This window comes from Amblyomma americanum, chromosome 1, assembly GCF_052857255.1.
Source record: "Amblyomma americanum isolate KBUSLIRL-KWMA chromosome 1, ASM5285725v1, whole genome shotgun sequence".
Classification (NCBI taxonomy): domain Eukaryota; kingdom Metazoa; phylum Arthropoda; class Arachnida; order Ixodida; family Ixodidae; genus Amblyomma; species Amblyomma americanum.
Genome location: NC_135497.1, coordinates 196,311,030 through 196,333,953, shown reverse-complemented (window position 1 = coordinate 196,333,953; position 22,924 = coordinate 196,311,030). Strand labels below are relative to the sequence as shown.

At 46.5% G+C, this 22,924-nt stretch overlaps 1 protein-coding gene across 5 annotated transcripts in view; it reads right to left on the bottom strand.

Annotated features, from left to right (window-relative positions):
- LOC144114465 (synaptotagmin-15-like) overlaps nucleotides 1-22,924 on the bottom strand; it is a 92,029-nt gene that overhangs the window by 2,945 nt on the left and 66,160 nt on the right. For 2 of the 5 annotated variants that reach the window (XM_077648212.1, XM_077648214.1), the window contains 5 exons: nucleotides 21,736-21,966; nucleotides 11,952-12,092; nucleotides 6,460-6,590; nucleotides 4,572-4,705; nucleotides 1,520-1,681 (listed from right to left, as the gene is read on the bottom strand). In XM_077648212.1, the coding sequence (XP_077504338.1) occupies nucleotides 1,520-1,681; nucleotides 4,572-4,705; nucleotides 6,460-6,590; nucleotides 11,952-12,092; nucleotides 21,736-21,966 (799 nt within the window). The remainder of the gene's footprint in view (nucleotides 1-1,519; nucleotides 1,682-4,571; nucleotides 4,706-6,459; nucleotides 6,591-11,951; nucleotides 12,093-21,735; nucleotides 21,967-22,924) is intronic. The other 3 variants (XM_077648216.1, XM_077648215.1, XM_077648213.1) reach the window with 2 other exon arrangements.

Here is a 22,924-nt window from a genome sequence, read left to right as displayed (position 1 = left end):
TGTCTTGGCTGATGACAGCACGCGAGGCGAGATCAACCTGGAGCAATCAAAGTGACGGGCGCACTAGGTGCGCATGCACATCAAACTTATCTCTCTCTCGTAGTGCTACACGTTGGTACAAGTAGAGTGATAATTATGACATCAAAAAGCACTGACGCGCATCGTTGCATACTTTAGACGGCAACGGTGCCTGTGTCGGTTATGCAGCGTTGGAGGTGCCTCGCTTCTCTCGTTACTTCCCCGCCCTCCTTATGCCCCGGTTCTTGCTCTGTTAGTTACCAACAAGGGCTGTGCTGTCATGTAAACCGGCTACATTCCTCGAACATCAGGCTTTTTCCTGTGTCTTTTTCAAACGATTCTTGCTACAATTGATCTTGTTTGCTACCGCAGTATGTCCGGCACAGAGCATGCCTCACTGTCCTTGTGTGTATGTGCATTTACATGTTATGTGCGTATATACATTGGGCGAATAAACTTGCCCTCTCTCTTAACCCCCCTGTCCTTCGACCTCCTGTCTTTCTATCTCTCAATCCACGCTTCCTCCCATATTATTACGGGGTTAGTTCAGCAGCAGGAACGACAGGCCGTACACAGAAGACGCACCAGAGACCAGCACTAGCACTAGCTGCTGCAGCGTTCTTGTCCTCGTCGTCGACTGCCCAGCGACAGAACAAATAACGTCCTCTTCGCTCGCGCCTGTGTACCGTAACAATATGCTTCCCACCGGCCGCTGTTGAAACGCCCGTCCTGAGGAGGCAGCCACAGCGGCCGACATCCCTCTTCCTCGATTACCTTTCGATGTATATAGTTTTAGTCGAACCTTAATTTTTATACAACAAACAGGAATCATGCGGTTGTTCCTTTCGTTTTCTTCACCGCCTTTCTTTAGTTCAGGTGCCGGCGGAGTTTGCTTTAACTGCGTTAGCAGTTACGGTACCCTTTTGGCGAAGAAGCAGCGGTCTGTGCGTTTGTGTGAAGCCCCCCCCCCCCCCCCCCCCCCCCCCCCCCCCCCGCGCCTGCCTCTCTGTGCGCCCCCTAGCGGATCTGAGCGGATCGGGGTATCTTTCGCACCGCACCTCCTGGTCAGGAAAGGGCCTCTTCCGGAGAACCCTGCCGTGTGTACGCATCCGGGCACCCCACCGGGAAAACTGCATCTCCAGCCCCTTCCATACTTCACAACGCCTTTACCCGCCATGCCCCCCCCCACCTCCACCCACCTCCACCCACCAGGAGCCCACGCAGCAGTGGAAACAAAAACCGACGGCGAAACCAATTCAAAGACGCAGTGGGAAGGCGATCAATTTTAAGAGAAATACACAACCAATACTGCTAAAGCAGATTGTGTCGCTTCACATCGCATGATCGCCCGTGCATTGTTCTTTTTTCTTTAGGATGGGCTCAAGGGGCTTCAAATTATATTCAACGGGGATGCGAATGACGGGTTTCCGAGTGGTTTCCTACTGGCAACAGTGCGAAAAGAAGCACGCTGAGAAATACGAACAACGCAGGCACCGCGCACCTTGGGCACGTTGTCCAGGTCCAGCCAGATGACCTTGTCCGGAGTGAGCGGCTCCTTCTCCAGCTGCAGCGCGACGTGGCCCAGGCAGTGGCGCACTTTCTTCCGGTCTATGTCATAGACCGAGAGTCGGAGTGACCGCGTGCGCACCTCGGACTCGGATATCTGCGTAGACGCGCACATCCACCACCGCTTACGGACGGAACACGGCCGCCCTCCCCTATACGTAGGGGGTAGGACCTCTCGGTTTATTTTTCGAAAATTCGGCGGATTTTTTTTTCGGTTTTTATCGGTGAAACCTATCATGTCCCCTGTGCGGTCAAAGTGACGTACAGTTTACATTAACCTTTCTTTTTAAACTGGCGCTCATCTAGCAGTACGTGCCACATAAATGGCCGTTTAAAGAGCTGTATTGGCATAATAAAGTCGTGCAGCCTCAACAAAAAGCAAAAATGCAGAAGTTAAATGATTGGGCCGTGAAACGAAAACTTAAGTGGAAGTTCCGTTCTAAAGACTTGATTGTCACATCAGTCTGCTCTAAACGAGAGGGCCCACGCACTCTATGCTCCGCGTCCTGAGGCAGCGATGGAACTGCTGCTTACATGCAGCAGCTCCTTGCATGCAGTGGAAAAACCTGCTTAACGAAGCGACGGCCCCAAGTCGGTGATAAGACCGAGCAGACGGCACTGCACTGGCCAGTAGCGCTTAGCTAAGTGGTGGAGAGGTTCTATCTGCAACGGCATGTCTGAGCACGCGAATCAATGCCTCATAACTCAGCCACTATACTAAATTTCACAGATACCTTTGTCTCATCGCGTTCCTGGTTCGAGCCCGTTCTTAATATTCTGCTTTTACCTACTGCAACTGGCAACGAATAGCCAGTTAGATGTGACATGCATGCCGGAAATACTGACCTTTTCGGTTTAAAACCATATTTCAAAAAATGGAATTCGGCGTATTTTATCGGTATTTTTCTGTTTAAGCCCAAAAAGTGCAACCCCTACCTATACGGTGCTCTCTGCCAGGCGCTAACAGCTGCCGGGGAATGAAAGCGCCGCCGACGAGTGTAAAGTTAAGTTGTAAGAAGAAAAACTGCAGCCTCGGCGCAGGCGCCACACCGACTACACGGGTCAACAGCCATAGGTGGCGGTACAAGAAGAGCAAATGGCGAACTCGTGAACAAGGTTTCTTCGTGGCCGGTATTTTCGAACCTAAGCTACTAGTCCTGCCAGGTAAAGGTGAGCAAGGTCGCACTGCAGATGGTAGCAGTTTTTTTTTTGATCGGAGATTTCAAATCTTTTCACCCGTCATCGTGCCTGCGTACTGAGTGCCCAGACCGTCGTGGATTGCATTTTCGGGGTGTAAAACAGATTTTGCATTCATAACGAAACATGCATTATAATATGTCTAATATTCTTGCGCTTTGTCAATTAAACCGGAAGCAGAAGCTATTAAGACTCTAATATGCGCAATTTTTGTGGTTTTTGCTCTTTTTTGGAGTTCTGGTTCGAAATAATTAACCATTGGAGCCAAAAACCTTTCGGCATTTATCGATTTGAACATTTCATCTAAATTCTGTAAAAGAGGCCCTCTTTTTGGTGCAATAGTCTTTCAAAAAACTTATCAAAGGCAGACATGGTGAACAAAAGCACTACTTTATGCACTCCGTTTTTTTTTTTGCTCACTCTACTCGAATACCAACAGTAATTGGTATTAGCAACGAAAACTTTGAAAAGTAAATACATCTCTCGTTCTAATTAGCTAAAATCGAGTTTTTCTGTCATAAGTTAGGGAAGGAAGGGGGGAGCTACAGCGATCACACAAATATCATGTCATATGCAAGAGACACAATTAAATGTACAGGTGCGGCCAAAATAATACGGGACACGCATCGGCGTTCGAACGTTTGCCGCGCGTCCTGAACAGAAAATACAAACGTTTCTTGTGTTGACACGCCAGAGCACCAGCGCCATTTTCTGACATGCATAAAGTTCCTGCTAATTTTCGCTAGCTAAGGCGTGAGAGGAGGTTGGTAGCAGATGCGTACTCCGTAGTGTTGTGGCCGCGACTGCACGCTGTAAATGCAAACTTTTAATACAAAAAATACATTTTTATTGTCGCTAAATGCCAGAATTTCCATTTACCGCCGATCAGTCATTAATGGCACACGCTTACTGCAAGCGTGGATGCGCCCTTCAAACTTCAAAGGAGATCGGCGACGTTCTAAAACTCTTTAAAAACTCCCTTTGTTCAAGGGCAGGCATGTGATGCTAAGAGGTTGTTATCTCTCAAGGTTAACGGCCCCCTAGCTCAAGAGACTTTCAGGTGGCCGTGTGAAAAGGATAGAAATATTTTTGACAGCAACGCAGTTCATTACACTTTAGATACCTTCTACGGCTTCGGAACTGCTGCATAGTGATTAAAGAGGCCCTGGCCCAACCATGGCGGGCAAACGCAGTCAGCCAGTAGAATCCATGGTTGCAAATCTCTGAGGCAATTCATCATCATCATCGCCATCCTCATCATCAGCCTAACTACGCCCACTGGTGAACAACGGTCTTTCCCACCCTGTCTTGCGCCAGATGCGGCCACCTTATCCCCGCAAGCTTCGTGCTCTTATGCGCCCACCTAACGCCTTGTCGCCTCCAGCTACGTCCGCCTTCACCTGGAATCCACTCCATTTTCCTAAGGAACCATCGGTTATCTTCTCTTCGCCAACTGCTGCTGTCCAAAGCGACGAGTGCAGGTCCTGTATACTAATTCACTCCTGCAGTGCGCAGTGCGGGACTTCATTCCGAGGAGCTGTGCGATGTCGCTTGTCACAGAGTGAACAAGGTGAAAGGGGGAGGAGGGAGGGCGGACTGCGTGTAGAAGGCCACAAAAGAAGAGAGCGAAAAAAAAACAAATCACGTAGAGTTGTAACGACACAGCAGCAGGTGAGGCGGCATCGCTGCGACTCTGCTCTGCTGTGAGACGCAAAATATAATGGAGTCGAGAATGAGACAAAGCGCCCTCTACCAGCGACCGCAAATTTTACCCGCAGTATCGAACGCACCTTGAAAGTGAGGGTTTCGTCAAATTTAGGTGCCAGCGTGCGCGTCTTGACGGAGCTCTGTTGGAAAGTGTTTTCATCAGGCAACAAGTAAGCCCGAACGAAAGGATCCCGCGGAGTGTTCGTCAAGCCCCGACCTGCAGCAAAAAAAAAAAAAAGAGGGCGGAGGGGGGGGGGGAAGAAAAGAGTACTTTTTGGTGACTTTGGTGGCAAGAAAACACTAAACGCAGGTAATGCGAAGAGGTAAAAACAATGAAGTCCGTTCGTATTCACCTGTTTTGTCACATAAACACGCGCTTCAGCGCTCTGTCGCACGAGCAAACAGGCGCGCTCAACCGTAGTAATTTTTCATTGCGGTTAATTTTTCACTCAATCTTTCCTTAAAATAGCGTGACAGGGCGGTGTTTACAAAAAAAAAAAAGCCCGACCGCGGAAGAACTGTGTCACAACTGGAGACCTGCCCCTGTGGGCAAGAACACGAGACAAAAAAAAATGCGTCTACCAGAAAGATGCTCTAAATCACAAGGTTTATTTTCTTTTTAAGGCGTACTACGAAAATCTCGCCTTGGATCTGTCTCTCTCAAACTCGGCGGATGTTAAAAAGGCGTGTGCCGTCACAGTCTGTTTGTAAATTGAATCGGTTAATTAACTTTTACTGGTTAACATAGAGGCCGATGTTGGAATGGCTGTTTTAAAAGTGAGCCGTTGTAGCAGGCTAACGCAACGTATAATCTGCTAACGATTTCTCGCCTTTCTCCGCTCTATTCCGAAAGTGGACACTCTGGGAGGTACTTCAAAAGCGCGGACCATCGGGCAGCAAATTATTCACCTTTCGTTTTTAAAGACTACAGTGCAAACGAGGACATAGCCATGAGAGGAAAAAAAAGAAGAAACAAATCACAGGGCAGTTAGGAGGGCATAATGCGAATGTTTGAACATTAGCCTCTCACTAACCCGACTCTTGCCTCGACAACGTTTACGTGCACATTACCTTGCCGGTAGGGTCGGGCTGCGTCAACCTGCCCCCTGCAGTCGATCAGGCTCACCCAACCCGACCCTCGAACGTTTACATGATCCCAGCAGGCGATTTTCAGCCCGACAGACCAACTCGACCCGACATTGTAGGCGTCATGTGATCGCCCAGTGCGACGTGAAACCGACGACGCCATATCGTCACGGGTTTAAAGGTACTCAGAAGAGTGGAGAGTTGGGCTTGTTGGTTTACGATCATTCTGGGAACAGCGCTAACACAGGACGGAGTGAGAACACAACCCTAATTCAAGATAATTAAATATACGCAGCTCACTGCACTGCGTACAGTGCCGGCGCATCTCGTGATCCTGCAAGCCACAATATGTCGCCGGCAGGCCTGCCGCGAGGTCTCGTGCCTGCATGGCTGAGCCCATCAGCATTATAGAGAAACTAGCAGCGACATGCAGGCCGCAAGTCCAGCGACGGGTGCGTCGGCACAGTAGGAGAGCGGATTAAGTGGCTTACAGGACCTCGACAGGATTTAAAACAGAGAAGGCATCATATTACGAGCATCGCGTGGGCAGCACTTTAAATGTTTTAAGCGGAGAAAAGCGAGGCATTGTTAACAAAGGTCTCCCGAATGACTGGCTCATTTAAAGTTGTGCAACTTGAAGTGGCACCCCACGATGAATCGTTCACAACTGCCACTGCTACATCTGCCTCAAAACCAGTAGTTGAATGGTCATTAACCATTTTTGAATAATTAAACTACAGAGGCGCACCACGAAGACGGGCTCCTCGTAACTGCTGAGGTCTTACTTAGATATAACAGCACGCATGCTAGGTGAGCACCGTGTGCCAGTGAAAACCGCTTGACCGCAGGAGAAGAACAAGACTAAGAGGAGTAAAAAAAACGTACCTGGCAGGTATTTGGCTTTAACAATGTGCACATCAAGTTCCTCGCTTTCCGGCTTGTAGTTTAGGCTGAACCATAGCCTGCCATTAGTGCATCTTGGTACCGTTGAGTCCTCGTCATCAGACCAGCTGTAACTGTGCGCACGAAAAAGAAATAAATAAAACAGAGTCGGTTCGATATTCCGAACAAATTGTGCTGCAGCGCCTCCGCTCATGCCTTGCCAGCCAGATGACTGCGTTATTGAATGTACAGTAGTGAGACAGAAAGCACTTTTAGGAAAATTTGATGAGAGAGAATGAAAATGGAGGCTAAAAGACGCAGCTGAGATTCCCTCAGGGCTCCTCAGCAAAGACACCGAAGCAGTAACAACCGTTGAGTTTTGCTGCCGTGTACGCTTACATATGACTGGATGGCATTGTCATGAAGACTGCCGTTATTTGAAAGCCACAGGGTGCATGCTGTCACGGAACTGTGCATACATTGCTTACGGCGTGGGAATACGTCATTAAACTCCACTGTGGCTTGAGAGCAGTCAAAAATAGATCGAGCGATCGAAACTTAGAAGCAGTGGCAGCTTTGTGAAAGCTGCAGACGGCGCCAGACAATCATGTGACCGTATACCCTCGAGTCTTCTCGCGCGGGATAACAGTCTTTGATTGGCCGGCGCCTTGGTTGTCGTTCATTCGGTAGGCGGGTTTTAGGGCTCGCTGTGCACCAAGCCAATAGAAAAACGTGAGGAATAAAGGTGACCGGCAGCCATTACTCTGAAGCTACAGGACCTGAGCGCTGCTCGGAGAAGAGCGGGGAGTTTTGGTAATACCGCCATTCAAATGATTTTTTTTTTTGCCCTCCATCTTGTCAGCGGAGAAAGAAAGAGAGCGCCGCATAGCGACAGTAAATATGCAGTTTTGGGGCCGGATCGCAGCTGCTGCGCTTCCTCTTAATTTTTTTTAATTGGTTCTGGGGGAAAGGAAATGGCGCAGTATCTGTCTCATATATCGTTGGACACCTGAACCGCGCCGTAAGGGAAGGGATAAAGGAGGGAGTGAAAGAAGAAAGGAAGAATAGGTTCTGTAGTGGAGGGCTCCAGAATAATTTCGACCACCTGGGGATCTTTAACGTGCACTGACATCGCACAGCACACGGGCGCCTTAGCGTTTTTCCTCCATAAAAACGCAGCCGCCGCGGTCGGGTTCGACAACATACAAGTTCCCACAGTTCCTCCACACGAGCGTCATCTGTTGGCTGCATTCAGTACGGAACACCGCGTAACTAAAAGAGGATATCTTGAAATTGTAAGTTTGAAAAAAACTAGAAAAGTCCGAGAGGTTCTGCACGAATATGATGATTATCATGGTCGACTATTCCCTCTCGCTGCAAAATATGACCCATTAAATCTTCCTAGGATCCCACCGATTATTTTCGATGGACATAGGAAATCAATGCGTTGTACCGAACATTCGAAATTCCCGCGGCAGATGGATAGATGGATAAGGCTGAACCCTTTAAATCAGGCGGTGGCTCAAGCCATCTAGCCATGGCTTATGAAATTTTACTCTTGTCTTGATTTTAGCCACCAATCAGATAAACTTCGCTTGGTTACTTCTACCCGCTTAAAATCTACTTTCCCTTCACTGTCCTCAAACCCCAATGCCTTGGATAAATCAGCCCCGCTGCTTTCCACTGTAGAATGAAGCCCTTTACAGAAAAGTATGAAGTGTTCAGCCGTTTCCTCCTCCTCTCCGCGTGCAACGCACAACGTGTCTATCTCGTGGTACCTGACTCTATGTCTTAGTCCGCAAAACTCTCGTCCTGACCTAAAACAACAAAGAGCTTCCCCTACAATTATCATAGATATTTTCTTTGGCAATTTCCTGCTTAAAGATCCTGTATGTTCCCAGTGCCGATTTCGTCAGCATCCCTATTTTCCACCGAGCTCTCTCTGTTTTTTCAACCTTTTTCTTAACCGATAATTGCTGATTTGCCCCCTATTGCTGTCCAGATATTTGCATGTCAATTTTCTAGTCCGCTTTCTCCATTTCGCGTCAACATTCTTTATGTACAGGTACCTGAAAACTTTCCTAGCCCACTGCTTTTCCCCCATTTTTCTCAATCACTCCTCAAATGCTATCTTACTGCTAACCTCTCTGCTCTCGAACTACGCCCATCCCATATCACCCTGTACCCCCTGATTTGGGGTATTTTCATATGCTCCCAAAGCTAGCCTTCCTACGCCTCGTTGTTTGATTTCTAACCTTGCTTGAACATTTGGTCTCATGCACAGGACCGCATTACCGAAAGTCAGGCTAGGAACCATCACCCTTTTCCAGATATCTCTTACCACTTCATACCTACTGTAATTCCACAGTGCCCTATTTTTCATGACGGCTGCATTCCTACTAGCTTTATTCACTACATATTTTTCATGCTCTTTCAGATACTCAGCACTGTTATTTATCCACACCCCAAGATACTTGTACTCATCCACTATTTCTAGCGTGAAGTCCTGTATTCTATGCTCCGCCGCCCTCATCATTAAATATCATGACTGCAGATTTTTCCTTACTAAACTTCAAACCTGATCTATTTCCCTCTGTACCACAAATGTCTTAACAACTTCTGCAGGTCTTCCTTGCTGTCAGCCATTAGCACTATATCATCCGCGTACATTAGTCTCGGTAATGACTGCTTAATCCATTCCCCTTGCTTGAAAAAAGAAAGGTTGATGCCTAGTCTGCTCCTCTCTTGCTTGGCCTCCAACCCTTGCAGGTACAACATGAACAACAAAGGAGACAGAGGACATCCTTGCCTAAGCCCCCGCCGTATCTCTACAGGCCCTGATACATTTGTTCCCATTTTATAAGCACTCTGTTACCTTTATATATATGTCTTAAAATATTATATACTCCATCTTCCACATCCAATGTGCCCAATATGTCCCACAAATACTCTTTAATAACGTTGTCCTAGGCTTCCCTAATATCCAGAAATGCTAGCCATAGGGGCCTGTGTTCCTTTTGCAGAAATCTCTATACACTGCGTCAATGAAAACAGAGTGTCCTCCAACCTCCTTTGTTGGAGGACAATTGATTTCGAGTTTTCAGCGCCACGCTCCACGTGGTGGCCACCCTGCACCCTAGAAGCGTTTGTACAGATTTCCTGGCATTGTAAGCGCATGGCTCCGTGAACTGACGCTGTTTAACATCTCAATATCGCGCTCCTCATTCGTGTAAGAATAAGAGAGTTCGTCCTAAAATTGCCGTTGTACGCCGGGAAATATCGCGAACAATGATGTTTCGCTCTACCGTCGTATAAGGAATGACTCCTCGCAGCGCTTCCCGCGTGTTCGTTCCTGCCTCGAATTTCTATGGGCATCGTGCCGCATCGCGTTCAGTAGCGCAGAGCGCCATTTCCACTCAGCAACTGCCACGGTTGTGTTGTTTGTAAATGTCGTCGTGGCTCCTTGTGCCATGCTTCTATTGTTCGCTTTTGTCGTCACCGCGGATTTCTCAGTAATAAACCTGGGCAGAGGGTTAGTGGCACGCGGTTGCCTCTTCAGCAGCGTTTCACGCACGTCAGCGTGCACGTACACATACGACCGCAGCGGATGCGCTGGCTGCCCACTACGAGCGGTCACCGTTGCAGCGATGTTGGCAGCAGCTCGCCCAAGACGAAACGAATTGCTTGCACAATAGCACAAGCTGCGCTTTTAACAACATCGCGTGGCGACTCGGGTTTTAGACTGATCACAGCGGTGCCAGACCAACAGGCAGGGTGCTTATTACACCCACTGCAGCCAAAAAGAAAAAAAAAAGAAACAATTTTTACGTCACAGATTACAGGTGCAACAGATTGTGAATGCATTTTTTCCACTATTTGTTAATAAACGAGCTTGTGTAAAGCAAATGGTGGGATCACGAAACTAAGTAAACTTTGCGTGGAATATTCAGTGCTTTGCAAAACAGCGATTGCTTCGTATAGCAGTGCCGTTGTACACGTGGGAACGAGATGACACCCTGTGTGTTACTGTTATGATATTTGCTGTAGTTTATTCCTAATTTGAGTATGTAAACAACTGGACATCAACATTACAGGTTTCAAGCTGACTTAGCATTCATGCGCATCCCAGAATCTACACACGGAGCTTGAATGGTGAGCTTTGCAGCCTGCATTAAAACTCTTAGTTCTCCTGAGCCTCCTTCGGTGGTGGTGGACGCAGTCGTGCTGCATTTTCCTTCCATACTTACTTGCGAGAAGTATGTAAACAGGAGGGCTTCATCAGAAAAAAAGAAAGAAAAAGTAAAGTGCAGTAGCCGTACCATTAGAGTCGCGTGGGTGCATACATGCACATGCTCTTACTTGCTTGTGTCCATGCAGTCAGAGACGCATGCAGAAATTTTTGTGGCAGTATATTCGTCATATCCCTCACAACCACCCTGCGTAGTGTGCGTTTTTTTGGGGGGTCGGTATACGTCAGTGCGATTGCTTGTGTGTAGTGCATATTTTAAGTGTAGTGCATCTATGCAGTTTCGAATGCACTACAGTGGCAACCGACCAAAATGATTTAAAATCAAGCTTAGATAAGAACAGCGCACGCCTTGCATGTTATATCAGCGCACTCGTTCTTGAAAATTTTTTATGCACCTCACTGTCACCCTATTTCCTCGGTGACGCCTTCGCACAAAATTACCCCTCTCACCTCACGTAATCCACCCACCTCACCTACCTCACCAACATCACATACCTCACATACCTCCTCCTCCTCCTGAACGCGTATATCCTATCCGTTAAAACTATTAGGAAACTACCCTTTCAGTTTCTCCATTTATCTAGATTTCGGTGAACTTACCACATACTGCCCAAGAGTAATGATGGAACGGACAACCAGTCAGGTCTCGCGTCATTTCTGTGCGTTTTCCTTTGTCAGAACAGTTCGGTGAGGCGCCATAGGCAAACTAACTAAAGAGCAATACTTGTTGGCATATTTCTCATCTATATTTCAAGTATATTTCTAGAATATTTCAATTTTATTTCTAGTACAATGGACTCTTCCTCACCTTTTCATGTCGGCCCTTTACAAGAGGTTGCCATGTAAGTAAAGGGCGACGCGCCCAGAGTGTCTAAAACAACGCATCGCAATAAACGCAATAAACGAGCAAAGCTCCGCAAGAGGTCGGGGCCGAAGCTAGACTAATGGGACGCTTCGTTTCCTGGCACAATTTAAGCACTCCTAACCGCAATGAAACGCGGGGCTGTTTTGGGCGAGCGTTCTTGGAGGTTCCAACGACTGAAGCAGTCGCGAAGTGTAAGCTGGAAAGTGCAACCAGTGGCGTCACATGGTGTTCGCGTGCAGAACGAGTGCGCCTGGTGACGTGCGCTGTTCGCGAGGCAGCAACAAGGAGGCGGAGAGCAAAAGAATTAACGGTGCACGGCAATTCCGTTCGGAGCGCATGGCGTGGCTCGAGAACCGGGCTGCTGTGTGCACGCATACCCACCGCAGGCACTGTTTTTGCGTTCCGTCCAGTTTGTCCAGGGCGGGTGTGTATAGGTGCACGAAAAGACAGCTGCGGTAGCGTGTGGAGCGGCAAAAGCCGTGTTGAACCCAAAACTGATAGGTGCGTGTTTCGTCAGGGCTACTAGAAAAAGTGCAAACAGACAAAAGGCAAAATCACAGAGAAAAGTCATACGAGGACACATTCCGAAATAAAACAAAAGAGAGAGAAAATAAACGGAGACGAAAAGCGATACATGGTTAGCAGAGGTTGCGATAAATGCCAAATGAGAGACGAGACCGCCGCCACCGAGATTAGCGCGACAACAGAGAAAGAAGAGTAAGAAAACTGTAATCTGAACGAAATTGTCAGCGGTTCTATAGGCACTGACAGGCCGGATCCGTTGAAGATTTCGTCCAGCACCGGGACAAGCGCTCCGGCATAAGGATTCAAAGCAGCACTTCTCATGTTTCTAAAGCTAAAGCTAGCGTATTACCCTTTCAGAGGGACTTTTGGGGCGCACTTCTGCTCCGTCACTGAATCCGTTTATCTTTCCGTATAACCCTACTCCAACTGCACATGGTGGTACACCGCCCGGCGTTGTTCCCGTTGGATGCTGCGCTGTCATCTGCAGGCTTTTGAGAAAGCCTGCCGGTGCCCACCGCTGCATGCGCGTACGTCCAGTGACACGCACGACGACATTAGTGACGAAGTGCGTTTGTTCACTTTCTGTGTTCGCTTCTTTCGCCTTTTGGAATCCATGACGGCATTTGCAGTCGGGCGCTCGTGTGAAACAGACTGCAGAAACAATTCAGCCGCGGAGTGAAGCGCCTTGCTGTACTTGAGTCGCCCACGAAAGGGCATCAACAGGTTTTAAAAATGAGACCACTGACCTGCCTTGCCCTGACTTTTCAAAGTAAAATGTGGACATTTTTTTTTTACTACTTTTGGACTGCATGTCTTTCGTTATTCAGTCGTTATTCGTCATTTTTAACATGTGCTTGGTAAAATATATCATGAAGGTCATGCACGATGCGTTATACTACTTATTCTCGTAAACGATAAATACCGAGAGCCAACACTTTCATTTGGTTCAAGACCAAATGTCGGCAACATTAAGATAATTTTAGTGAATCTTGAAACCTGTTTTACTACAACGTTTATAATTTTCGCAGAGAGACGGCAAACGCGAACATTTAGACTCTCTTCGCTTAGTCACCAATTTTGCTACGGACAGCGACAAGCCATTCATAACGAAAAACCAAGGTGTCCTTAACGCTATGATAAAAGTTCAGCTTAGTTGGTGGGGAATAATTCGTGACCCTTGCTGCGGACCTTAACAAGTCGGAAATTTGAATTTCTATTGGCTCATTGTATACGAAAAGTGACTAAGCAACTCAATGAATACATAAAAAAAACTAGAGAAGATGAATCGCGTTTTCTGGCAGTGACGTAGTGTACCTCGTGCGCCATTCATGCTGAGCTCCTTTTTAAGTTCCCGATCACATTAACTCAATTGCAGTTCATCGACGTTACATCTTGGCGTCTGCAGTGCTTCGTTGATTCGCAGTGAACTGAACGCTGAAAAAGAAATTTCTGATCACAACACAACGGTTCACCAAAGGACAAATTTAGGCTGTGTAGTCACATCTATATGGAGTCAACCAGCTTGTCTAAATTTGCAGAAGTAAACAAGAAATTTATGCGTCAGAGTTGAACTCTAGGACGCGGACTTCTCTGCCGTTGCCTTGCCACGCGTTTGAAGCCAGCGAGCGAGGGAAGCGGTGATTGAGCCGCCAGAGCATTTCTTTTTTTGCGTTGATTTCGTGTTGCGACAGCATAGTTGAAAAACAAAAAACAAAAATCGTCCGAAACAAAAATGCACATCTAAATCTCCAGAGGGCACCTTGTTTATTTTTCTTTGAAGTAGGTATTAATTAAGGTTTCGGCAAATCTTTCAGCGAACGTTCGCGGCACTTGTATGACAGTGCGGTCTTTGTCCCAAGTCTTGTTCGGGATGATTGTTTGGTACCGTGACCTTTTCCCACTGACAGTTGTACTGCTGTCCTCGAGCGTCACTGGCTGCTCGCAGTTTATGAAGTGTCGTGCTGGAGCCTGTAGGAGGACGGCAGGGTGATAGAATGGGCCAGCTGGACGTTAGGCTTGAGGTGGTTCCTGAGCTGCTGCCTCGTTATACCCAGCATGGCGCTAAAGTCTGAGTGATGATCAGAATCACATACACACACGGTTTTATCTGAGCTTATATGCGTCAAGAGCTTGATGCATACAACATATACTTTTCATACATGCGATCCTACTTCATAAGCGCAAGCACTTGCGGTCTCGATGCGTCTTTTTTTTTAAGAATTCAAACGGCGTTACTAGGTGAGACATTTGCAGCACAGAGAATTCCTTTACAGTCTGCAAATAAACCTCGACAACATTGGGAAGGCACGAGTAAAGTGCCCCGCATCATGGCTTTATATCTCTCAGAAATTTGGTTTTGGTCGAGTTTCTTGAGTTCCGCACCCGCTACATTTTGGCCTAATTCCCGTATAAGCTACGTCATCAAGGATCCCGTGAATGGGGACAGTGGCATACGTGGCGCATGTACAAATGTCGACCAGAGGAGAAGCGCACGACGAATTGAGGCGTCCCTGCGGCTTCGCGAGACATGTCAGCGCAGACGGCGCAAGTGCAGATCTCGCAAAGCGCTCGTGTGCCTCGTGCGCACATATATCGGAATGGTCTTGAATGCTAAGGTTGCGGATTTCACGAAAGCGCAAAATGCGCGCGTGTGCCTTGAAGATAATTAATACGCTCAACGTTCGGCAGTCGGTGAATGAGGGCGGGAGTGCGGATGACAGTGACAAGCGGCAGAATGCCACGACAAACTTCAATTGCACGCAATTTGCAAATCCCGGGCTCATGCCGCCATCGAGCGCCGGCGTTCATCGAGAACAGGCGCTGGTGCACCGTGCGCAACGAAACTATGGCAGCTCTCAGATGCCAGATCGCGAGACGTGTTTCGTGTTGAAAAATGAGCGTGTTTCTGACCACGCTGTGTCTAAATAGGGAGAAAGAAAATCTTATACGACACCAAACATATGACATGCTCGCACGCATTGCAACACTCTAAACACGAGTACGTCTATATGGGACCAGAAAGGGAGTATACTGTCCCCTAGCACACTCTCTTTTATAAAAGAGAGTATGCTAGAAGACAGCTCACTCTCTTTTAACTCCTTCCTGTTTAGTGTGAACCATCTCACAAAGACGAGGCTCAATTTCTCCGCTTTGGCGCGGAACAGGCAATCACTGACGAAGCTTGCCGATTACGAGTAATCACGAAAGCCTACTGAGCTCACAGCTTCGTGCGCCCATTCAGCGCAACTTTTTTCTGCCCCATGTGGAGAAACGCAGCTAGGGGTCGCAAGCCGGCACTGCAGCAGCCGCCGTCGAGCCAGGGTAGCGGTATTTGGATATGACGTAATGAGGACGCGGCGGTGTTTCAGTCGGCACAGAGTTGACAGCTGTCGGCCGCAGAGGTTGTCACCCTCATTGGGTGAAGGGCATGAGCAATATTCAAGTGATAGCTACCACATGTTCTGGAAATCACAAGGCTGGTAAGCTGCACTGCAAGATAAACAAAAAATAGCTTAGACACAGGGTTGAAAACGTTGCCTATCGGTAAATATCGATAAGCGCGGTGAACAGCGGCAGAGAAATGCGAGAAGCGGAGTCTAGAAAATTGTGTCTCCGAATTTTTCAAATTTTGTTTCCATCCAAAATAACTTCAATTTAGAACAGCGCATCTCATAACCTTGCGTTCGTTACCAGTTCAATTACCTAGGCATTGTAGTTTTTAATGTATACCGCACCTTCCAATGCATAAGTCACGTTTTCTTTGTTATTCGAAAAATGTCACCGGCGCGACTTATATAGGACGTTACGACATACATGCGTGATTTTGTAAGTAACGCTGGAATAACAAAATTTCAAACACTCTTAAACATTTACCGATAATGCGAACTCACGCCGAGACCACGTACAAGCCATGTGCAAATGAATTTATGTAAATCCCCATTAATCTGAACACTTGTAGATAACAATAAACACGAGCAAATTTTGTCGCACCCACCGGACAAACAAATGCAGCTTATACAAAAATGCGTCTCACGCACGGATTTTTTCGAGAAAGATGCAGTTTACGGCTGGTTGACATTTATAAGGCGGAACGACTTTCGGGAAATGTGGTACAAATTAGGAACGACAAAAAAGAAAACAGCCTGCCGACTTCAGAATTAAGAATCCCTTTTTGTAAAGCTGCAAACATTTGTGAATCTTTCGTGACCGATCGCTAAAGTGAATGGCAACCTGGCGGCTCAGCCACCGGAGAAGGGCCGTACGCCCTCACCTGAAATGCCGAAAAAGTTGACTGGAAAGCGCTGCGCAAAGGGCGCAGTGAACTGTATGCATCTACTTCTGAGACGGGACTAACTAAACTACTAACAATAAAGGAGTGAAGAAAAAAAAATTGTCAATATTACGAAGGGTATGGGCAAATGCTCCCCAAGCACAAATACACCAGGTGGCGGTTGTCAAGCATCGCTAAAGAAAACGCTGCCCTGGGCGCTGACGGGTCTCGTTGAACAGGCATGAAGAAACACACGCACATAGTGAAAAGCGGGGTTGACACCCTGTCGACGCTCAAAAAGAATTCGGAGGGCCCGCTTGACGCACACACTCGTCACTGAATTCGAGCTCGTTTATGTTGGGATAAAAACAAAGTATGAATGGTGAACATTGATGGTGGGTGAACAGCGCTACAAAGGTGGGACAAAGGCAAGACAAGTGCTGACTAGCAACTGAGTTCATTGAGTTAAATGTGGTAATATATAGTGAACGTAACCAATAAAATATAAAAAAAACGACAAAAGGGGGTAAACAATCTATGCCATATGCAAGTCCAGATATTGCATTTCCTTGTCACTTAATGTCACAGAAGGATTGCTGATGCACTTTTCTGCCAGATTATGAATGTGATATGCTTCCATGATTTCTCGGGTCACCTTGTTGTTATGGTAGAACAGCACTGCTGTCTTCTTGTACAGCGGTTCGCGTTTCCATTTTTTGCAGCGAAACTTTGTCGTTTCGCTGCAAAAAATGCAAACCCCCTTTTGTCGTTTTTTTGTTTTTTCTGTTTTTTATATTTTATTGGTTACGTTCACTATATATTACCACTTTTCGTTCTTCAATAAACTCAGTTGCTAGTAAGCGCTTGTCTTGCCTTTGTCCCGCCTTTGTTGCGCTGTTCACCCACCATGAATGCTTACCAACTCGCCCAAATTTCAGCTTTACTCAATATGAATGTGAGGCACCATGCGTTACGGATCGATAGCTTTGACCCTGTCTTATCTATGGATGCATGTGTCTATCGCCGACGCGCAGTGCGGTGTCTGTCAGGCGCGAATGATACATATAATATGAGACGAGACTCTGAGCTAGTACACCTGCACAAATTCTAACCAACTGAAACTAGCCAAGATGCTTGGGAACGCGATAACGCTTTTTAACTATGCCTTGTTTGATTCGCACTTTAACAACGGCGGCCGCCCCTGCCATGCGCGAAGCGATTCGGAAATTTTTGCCGAAAACGGCGCACAGCCGTTGTCACCCTATAAAGGACTCAGTCCAGCGCTGGGCATCCAAGCTGCGCGCTGACGGAATGTCACGCGAATAGCTGCGTAATACTCGCCAGCAAACGGCGCTGCATCGCACCACATGCTCTGAAGGCAGTCTGCGCTCCGTGAACGAAGGGAATAATTGGTAAGAAAAACCGCAGCCTTCGAGCGTGCATGCTCACTCTGTATATAAAAGCCGAATCGCGAGCGAGAATCCTACGTTTCTAAAACGGTGTCACTAAAACACCCTGAGTGTAACATCTATACGATATATATATATATATATATATATATATATATATATATATATATATATATATATATATATATATATATATATATATATATATATATATATATATATATATATATATATATATATATATATGGTTGTTTTTTCTGCTGCTTTATAAGTAATTTTCTTTAAGCGATTTATTAATCTAAGTAATATTATCCCACTGATAAGCACAACACATAAATAAATAAAAAATAACGTTCCCCTATGCACCTTGGTTTCGGTGACTGTTAGCTCCCTTCACACACACACACACACACACACACACACACACACACATATATATATATATATATATATATATATATATATATATATATATATATATATATATATATATATATATATATATATATATATATATATATATATATATATATATATATATATATATATATATATATATATATATATATATATATATATATATATATATATATATATATAGCAGACAAGGCAAATGAAGTGAGGGGCTCGTTTGACAAACATATTAAGGAAGCCAACAGTCACCGACACTACGGGGCTTAGGGGAATGTTTCTATTTTTTTTAAATATCTGGTGCCAATCAGTTAGTTTTAAAGAAAATTACTTATAAAGCAGCAGAAAAAACAACCATGCCGCCGGTGGGATCCGAACCCACGAGCTCCGAATATCGCGTCCGGTGTTCTTACCAACTATATATAGTGAACGCAGGGCCGTCATTTGTTTCCATTCACTGCAGGAAGGAGGAGCGGCTGCTACAAACGTCCCCCTCGGAGACCCTTAGAAGCAAATTAGCCTCGGCACTTTCCAGCATACAAGCAGGCTATAGCTAGAAAAAATTAAAAGCAGGGTTCCACTCGTAAGGAAACAAAGCGGCACTGGAATACCGATGTCGCAGCTCATCGATCAACTTCCGTCTAAGGCGACTCGTGTCATTGCTGTCGTATATACTGTTAATTTGTATGACCCTTTGATAGAATGGTGTTTACCACTCGACGACCCGCATGGCGAAGAACGAGTCGATTTATAAACCAGAACTATCGAGGTGCCATTTCGTGAGCAGGGTGTATTGCTGGGCAAGTTGCTTTGACATGTTTAATATTTTAGCGCTGGCAGACGACGGACGAAGAGAGGACGAGACGCACAGGTGCGCTGAACTATCAACTTTATCGTTGATATTTCAGCATGTTGATATATGTTGACATTAAAGCTGATAGTTGAGCGCATGTGTGTGTCTCGTCCTCTCTTCGTCCGTCGTCTGCCAGCGCTGCATATTTAAGTAAGCGATTTCCTGAAGGCGGAGAACAAAGTTGGACCCTGGACAAAAGCTCCAGCGTCGTGAAAGCTGTGAGGGATCTTTCATGTGTACGTGTTTTCGTAGCAGCGCATCTATATTTGCAAAACAGGGACAATAAAAAAAATGAAAGAATCAGTCACTTCACATTCAAGCGCTTCACGGCTTACCTTTCCGTAGTGCGAAGATGTACGAAAAAAAATTTTTTTTGGTCTGATGTTTTTTTCCTGTTGTCATCCTAATTAATGTGTTTGACAAATCGGGACATGGCGTGACACAACTCGTGTTGGTTCAAACAAATTTTCCCTGCTTTTTTTTCACAGTTCTCCTCAGAGAAGACAAAGGGCAGGTTCAAAAGAGCCTCATTGCCCCTAGCGCGAAACGTTCAATTAGAAAACCACACTGGCCATCATTTTTGGAAGAAAACCAGTTCGAGAAATACATAGTGCAAAAAAGACCCTGGAGGGCGGGCTTCAGTGCAACGCGTGGCTCAGCATCCTCCTCCTTCTGCTCTTATTTTCCACATCTGTGCGCACTGGGATTCCAACCTTGATGCCAAGCAGTCGGATTATTTTATTGCCAAAAAGCGGACAAACAGCACAGGATTTGCGAATGATGAGGCGATGGAGCCGACTCTTACTGCATGCGATCTCCAAAAAGAAAAAAACAAGGTCCTCACGGCATAAACAACCATGACACGTGTCGCCTTTGACGCGATAGGATTTGATCGACGACCCGCGACATCTGTATTCAAGCGCCGCGCTTTGTGTTTGCTCGCACACTATCGCTCGGCAGCCATACCTCACAAGCGCTCCATACCGCATCTTCAGCAAGCGCGATGTGTCTTGAAGCGAATTTCAAGAGATTCGAACTTTTTTTTTGCCAGGTATATTGCGGAGGTGTGGGCTTGCAATTCCGGCTATGACAAAAACAGAAACCTAAACGACCCAGCGACAGTACCTGCAATGACGTTGAACAAATCAGCCTGAGGCTATATCATGGAGGGACACAGTAATGAAAAATAAACAAAAATTCTTGCAGACACAACAGTACGATCGGGTGTGCGCAGAAGCTGCTACCTGCTCTGAATTCCCCTGGACTGCCGGCGAGGCCAAGAGTATATGCGCGTGAACAGATTCGTCACTGCTTTCATGCAGTGGAAAGTGTGTGCAGTCACACATGCATGCGATTTAACTTGGAAAACTGTGGGCCAGAGGACGCTGGTACAGTTATTGGCACACTTTGCTGGCAGTTTGACAAAAAAAAAGAGAAATAAACGTAGATTCCGAGCTGACTGGCACGATATCACCTCTCAGCACTCGCAATATAAGCGACGACTCACGTAACGTTACAGCCGGGACACGCGAGGCCAGAAATGTTTTGACAGCTCAAGGCACAGTGCCTTCGGATCAGAGCCCTTCGAGATAACAATGCGACAGTGTGCGCGCATGCGAAACAAAAGCGCGGTACGAGTTTATGCTAGAGCTACATCATTCTTGAATTGAGCAAAAACCTTCCTGCCTCTTGTTTTCGGCGGCGGCGTCGTCATTGTCTTCAAAGTGATAAAATCAGCGCCGGTTGAACGCTAAGTGACAACCATTTGAAGAGCAGAACCACCGCATGTATGCTGATTATGCCTTTTTTAGCCCTCCACCAGTCCTCTTAATTGATCACCACGTGATAACCTTCGCTAATGGCCTCCAATTACGCACTACCTAGCACCTAAAGGAGAAGCCGTTAGCTTAGTATATAGAATGCAAGACCGACCTCAAGCCTCAGAGCTTTCCCTCGGTAGCCTCCCTCCCTTTGCACATTCTCCCTATTTCTCTGTAGAGAGGCTTCGTCTTTGGCAGCCCCATGACTCTTCTGGCGGCTCAGTGTTCCCGACTGAAACGTACGTTCGCTTGCTCTGCGAAACACAACTAGAGCAGGACTCGCCAACTATATACGTACATTGTTACTCCATACCAGAGGCCGCAGCTTATTAGTATTGTAATAAAGATCAATTTCCAAGATTTAGCCTAACCATGTCTTGTCGGTGTGTCGGTGTCTGTTAAGGTCTCCTCAAATATATATATATATATATATATATATATATATATATATATATATATATATATATATATATATATATATATATATATATATATATATATATATATATATATATATATATATATATATATAAATATATATATATATATATATATATATATATATATATATATATATATATATATATATATATATATATATATATATATATATATATATATATATATATATATATATATATATATATATATATATATACTGCAAAGAAGCGCGCTTATTAAATTGCAAGAAATAAGTTGCCCTTCTGCAATGGGACCATGCTGCACAACAGACCCTATTTTAACTACCGGAGACATGGAAGAGGGGAAAATGTTTTTGTGTAAGCCTGTGGCCAGAGCAAAGAAAGTAGGATTTCATGAAGGTGTCACTCTTAAAGTCTGCTGGTGTCGCGTGTGGCCGAGAGCAGGCGGGGCTCACCCGACGTTGCACCCTTTGGGAAGCAGGTTTCCGACGAGGCCCTCGGCCGAAGGGGAGCAAAAGGAGTTCCAGCGGACAAAGCCCGGCCGCGCAAGAGGCTGCACAGGCTCGGCCACGGTCAGCTGCGCGGGCTGCACGTCGAAAGACTCCGGCGTCAGCAGCGACGGCGGCGAGCCCCGGTCGAGACCACCAGCTTTGGTCGTCAGCACCCCGGCGAGCGGCTGCGACAGCCTGCAGCGACGCCAGTGCTACGATTAGTGCCCGGCGCACCGTCAGACTTTGCGCCACTGAATCATTACCCTCAACTTCCTGCAGGATACTGCCTTTCTCGCGCCCAGCGCCCTACTTTGTGTACCTGCGATAGATTAGTAGTGCACCAAGAGGCCATCTTCTCCTAGTTGGGCCTCACCCACTCTCCGTTTGTGTGTCCTAGATCAATTTCACACAAGACACAAGACACACAAGACAGCATGCTGTAAACACCCATGTGGGTGTTAACGCTGCGCCAGGCCAGCTGCGCCAGGCCAGAGTTTCTCTGCATTTTCGGCCAAGCTTGTGAGAGCACAGCTCCTCGCTGTTTCTCCTCCTCGTCGTCTTGAATCGCGTCAGTGGCGTCCTCCAATGCCGGGCCAACTAGCTCCAAATCACGCGTATACCTGTTCACTTTACTCGCATTCTAGATTAACACAATGCTCAAAGAGTAAAAATAGGAGGAAAAGACTTGCCATGGAGTCTACCCTGTAAGCGCGACCCTGTGTGTAATGTTGCCTCTTTGGGACATTTACGCTGTAGATAGACACAGCCACCGCCGCAGCACATCCGACCGGCACCTTGGTCGGCCACGCACGCTGCCCTCGAGGGCGAGTGGTTTATGTGTCTGTTGAGCTCTGTTCAGGGGCTGAAAGCGGCGCCTGTGTTCAGCGTACTAGCCGCCGTTGTTGCAGCTTGATGGCCGCACCTTGGCCGCGGGCGTCACGACTTAGGATTTTCTTTTCTCTCTCTCTCTTTCCGTGCTGAAGACTACCTCTTTTCTTTCACCGGAGCTTCTTTCAACCAGAGAAACATGCTACCGACCGTGGCCAACTAATCTCAACACTACAGTTTGTTAAGTTTCCAAAAACATTAAGTAGGCTTCATTATTTTGATCACGACTTGCTAAAACAACGCTCTAAATGGCTAGTTGTTGGGC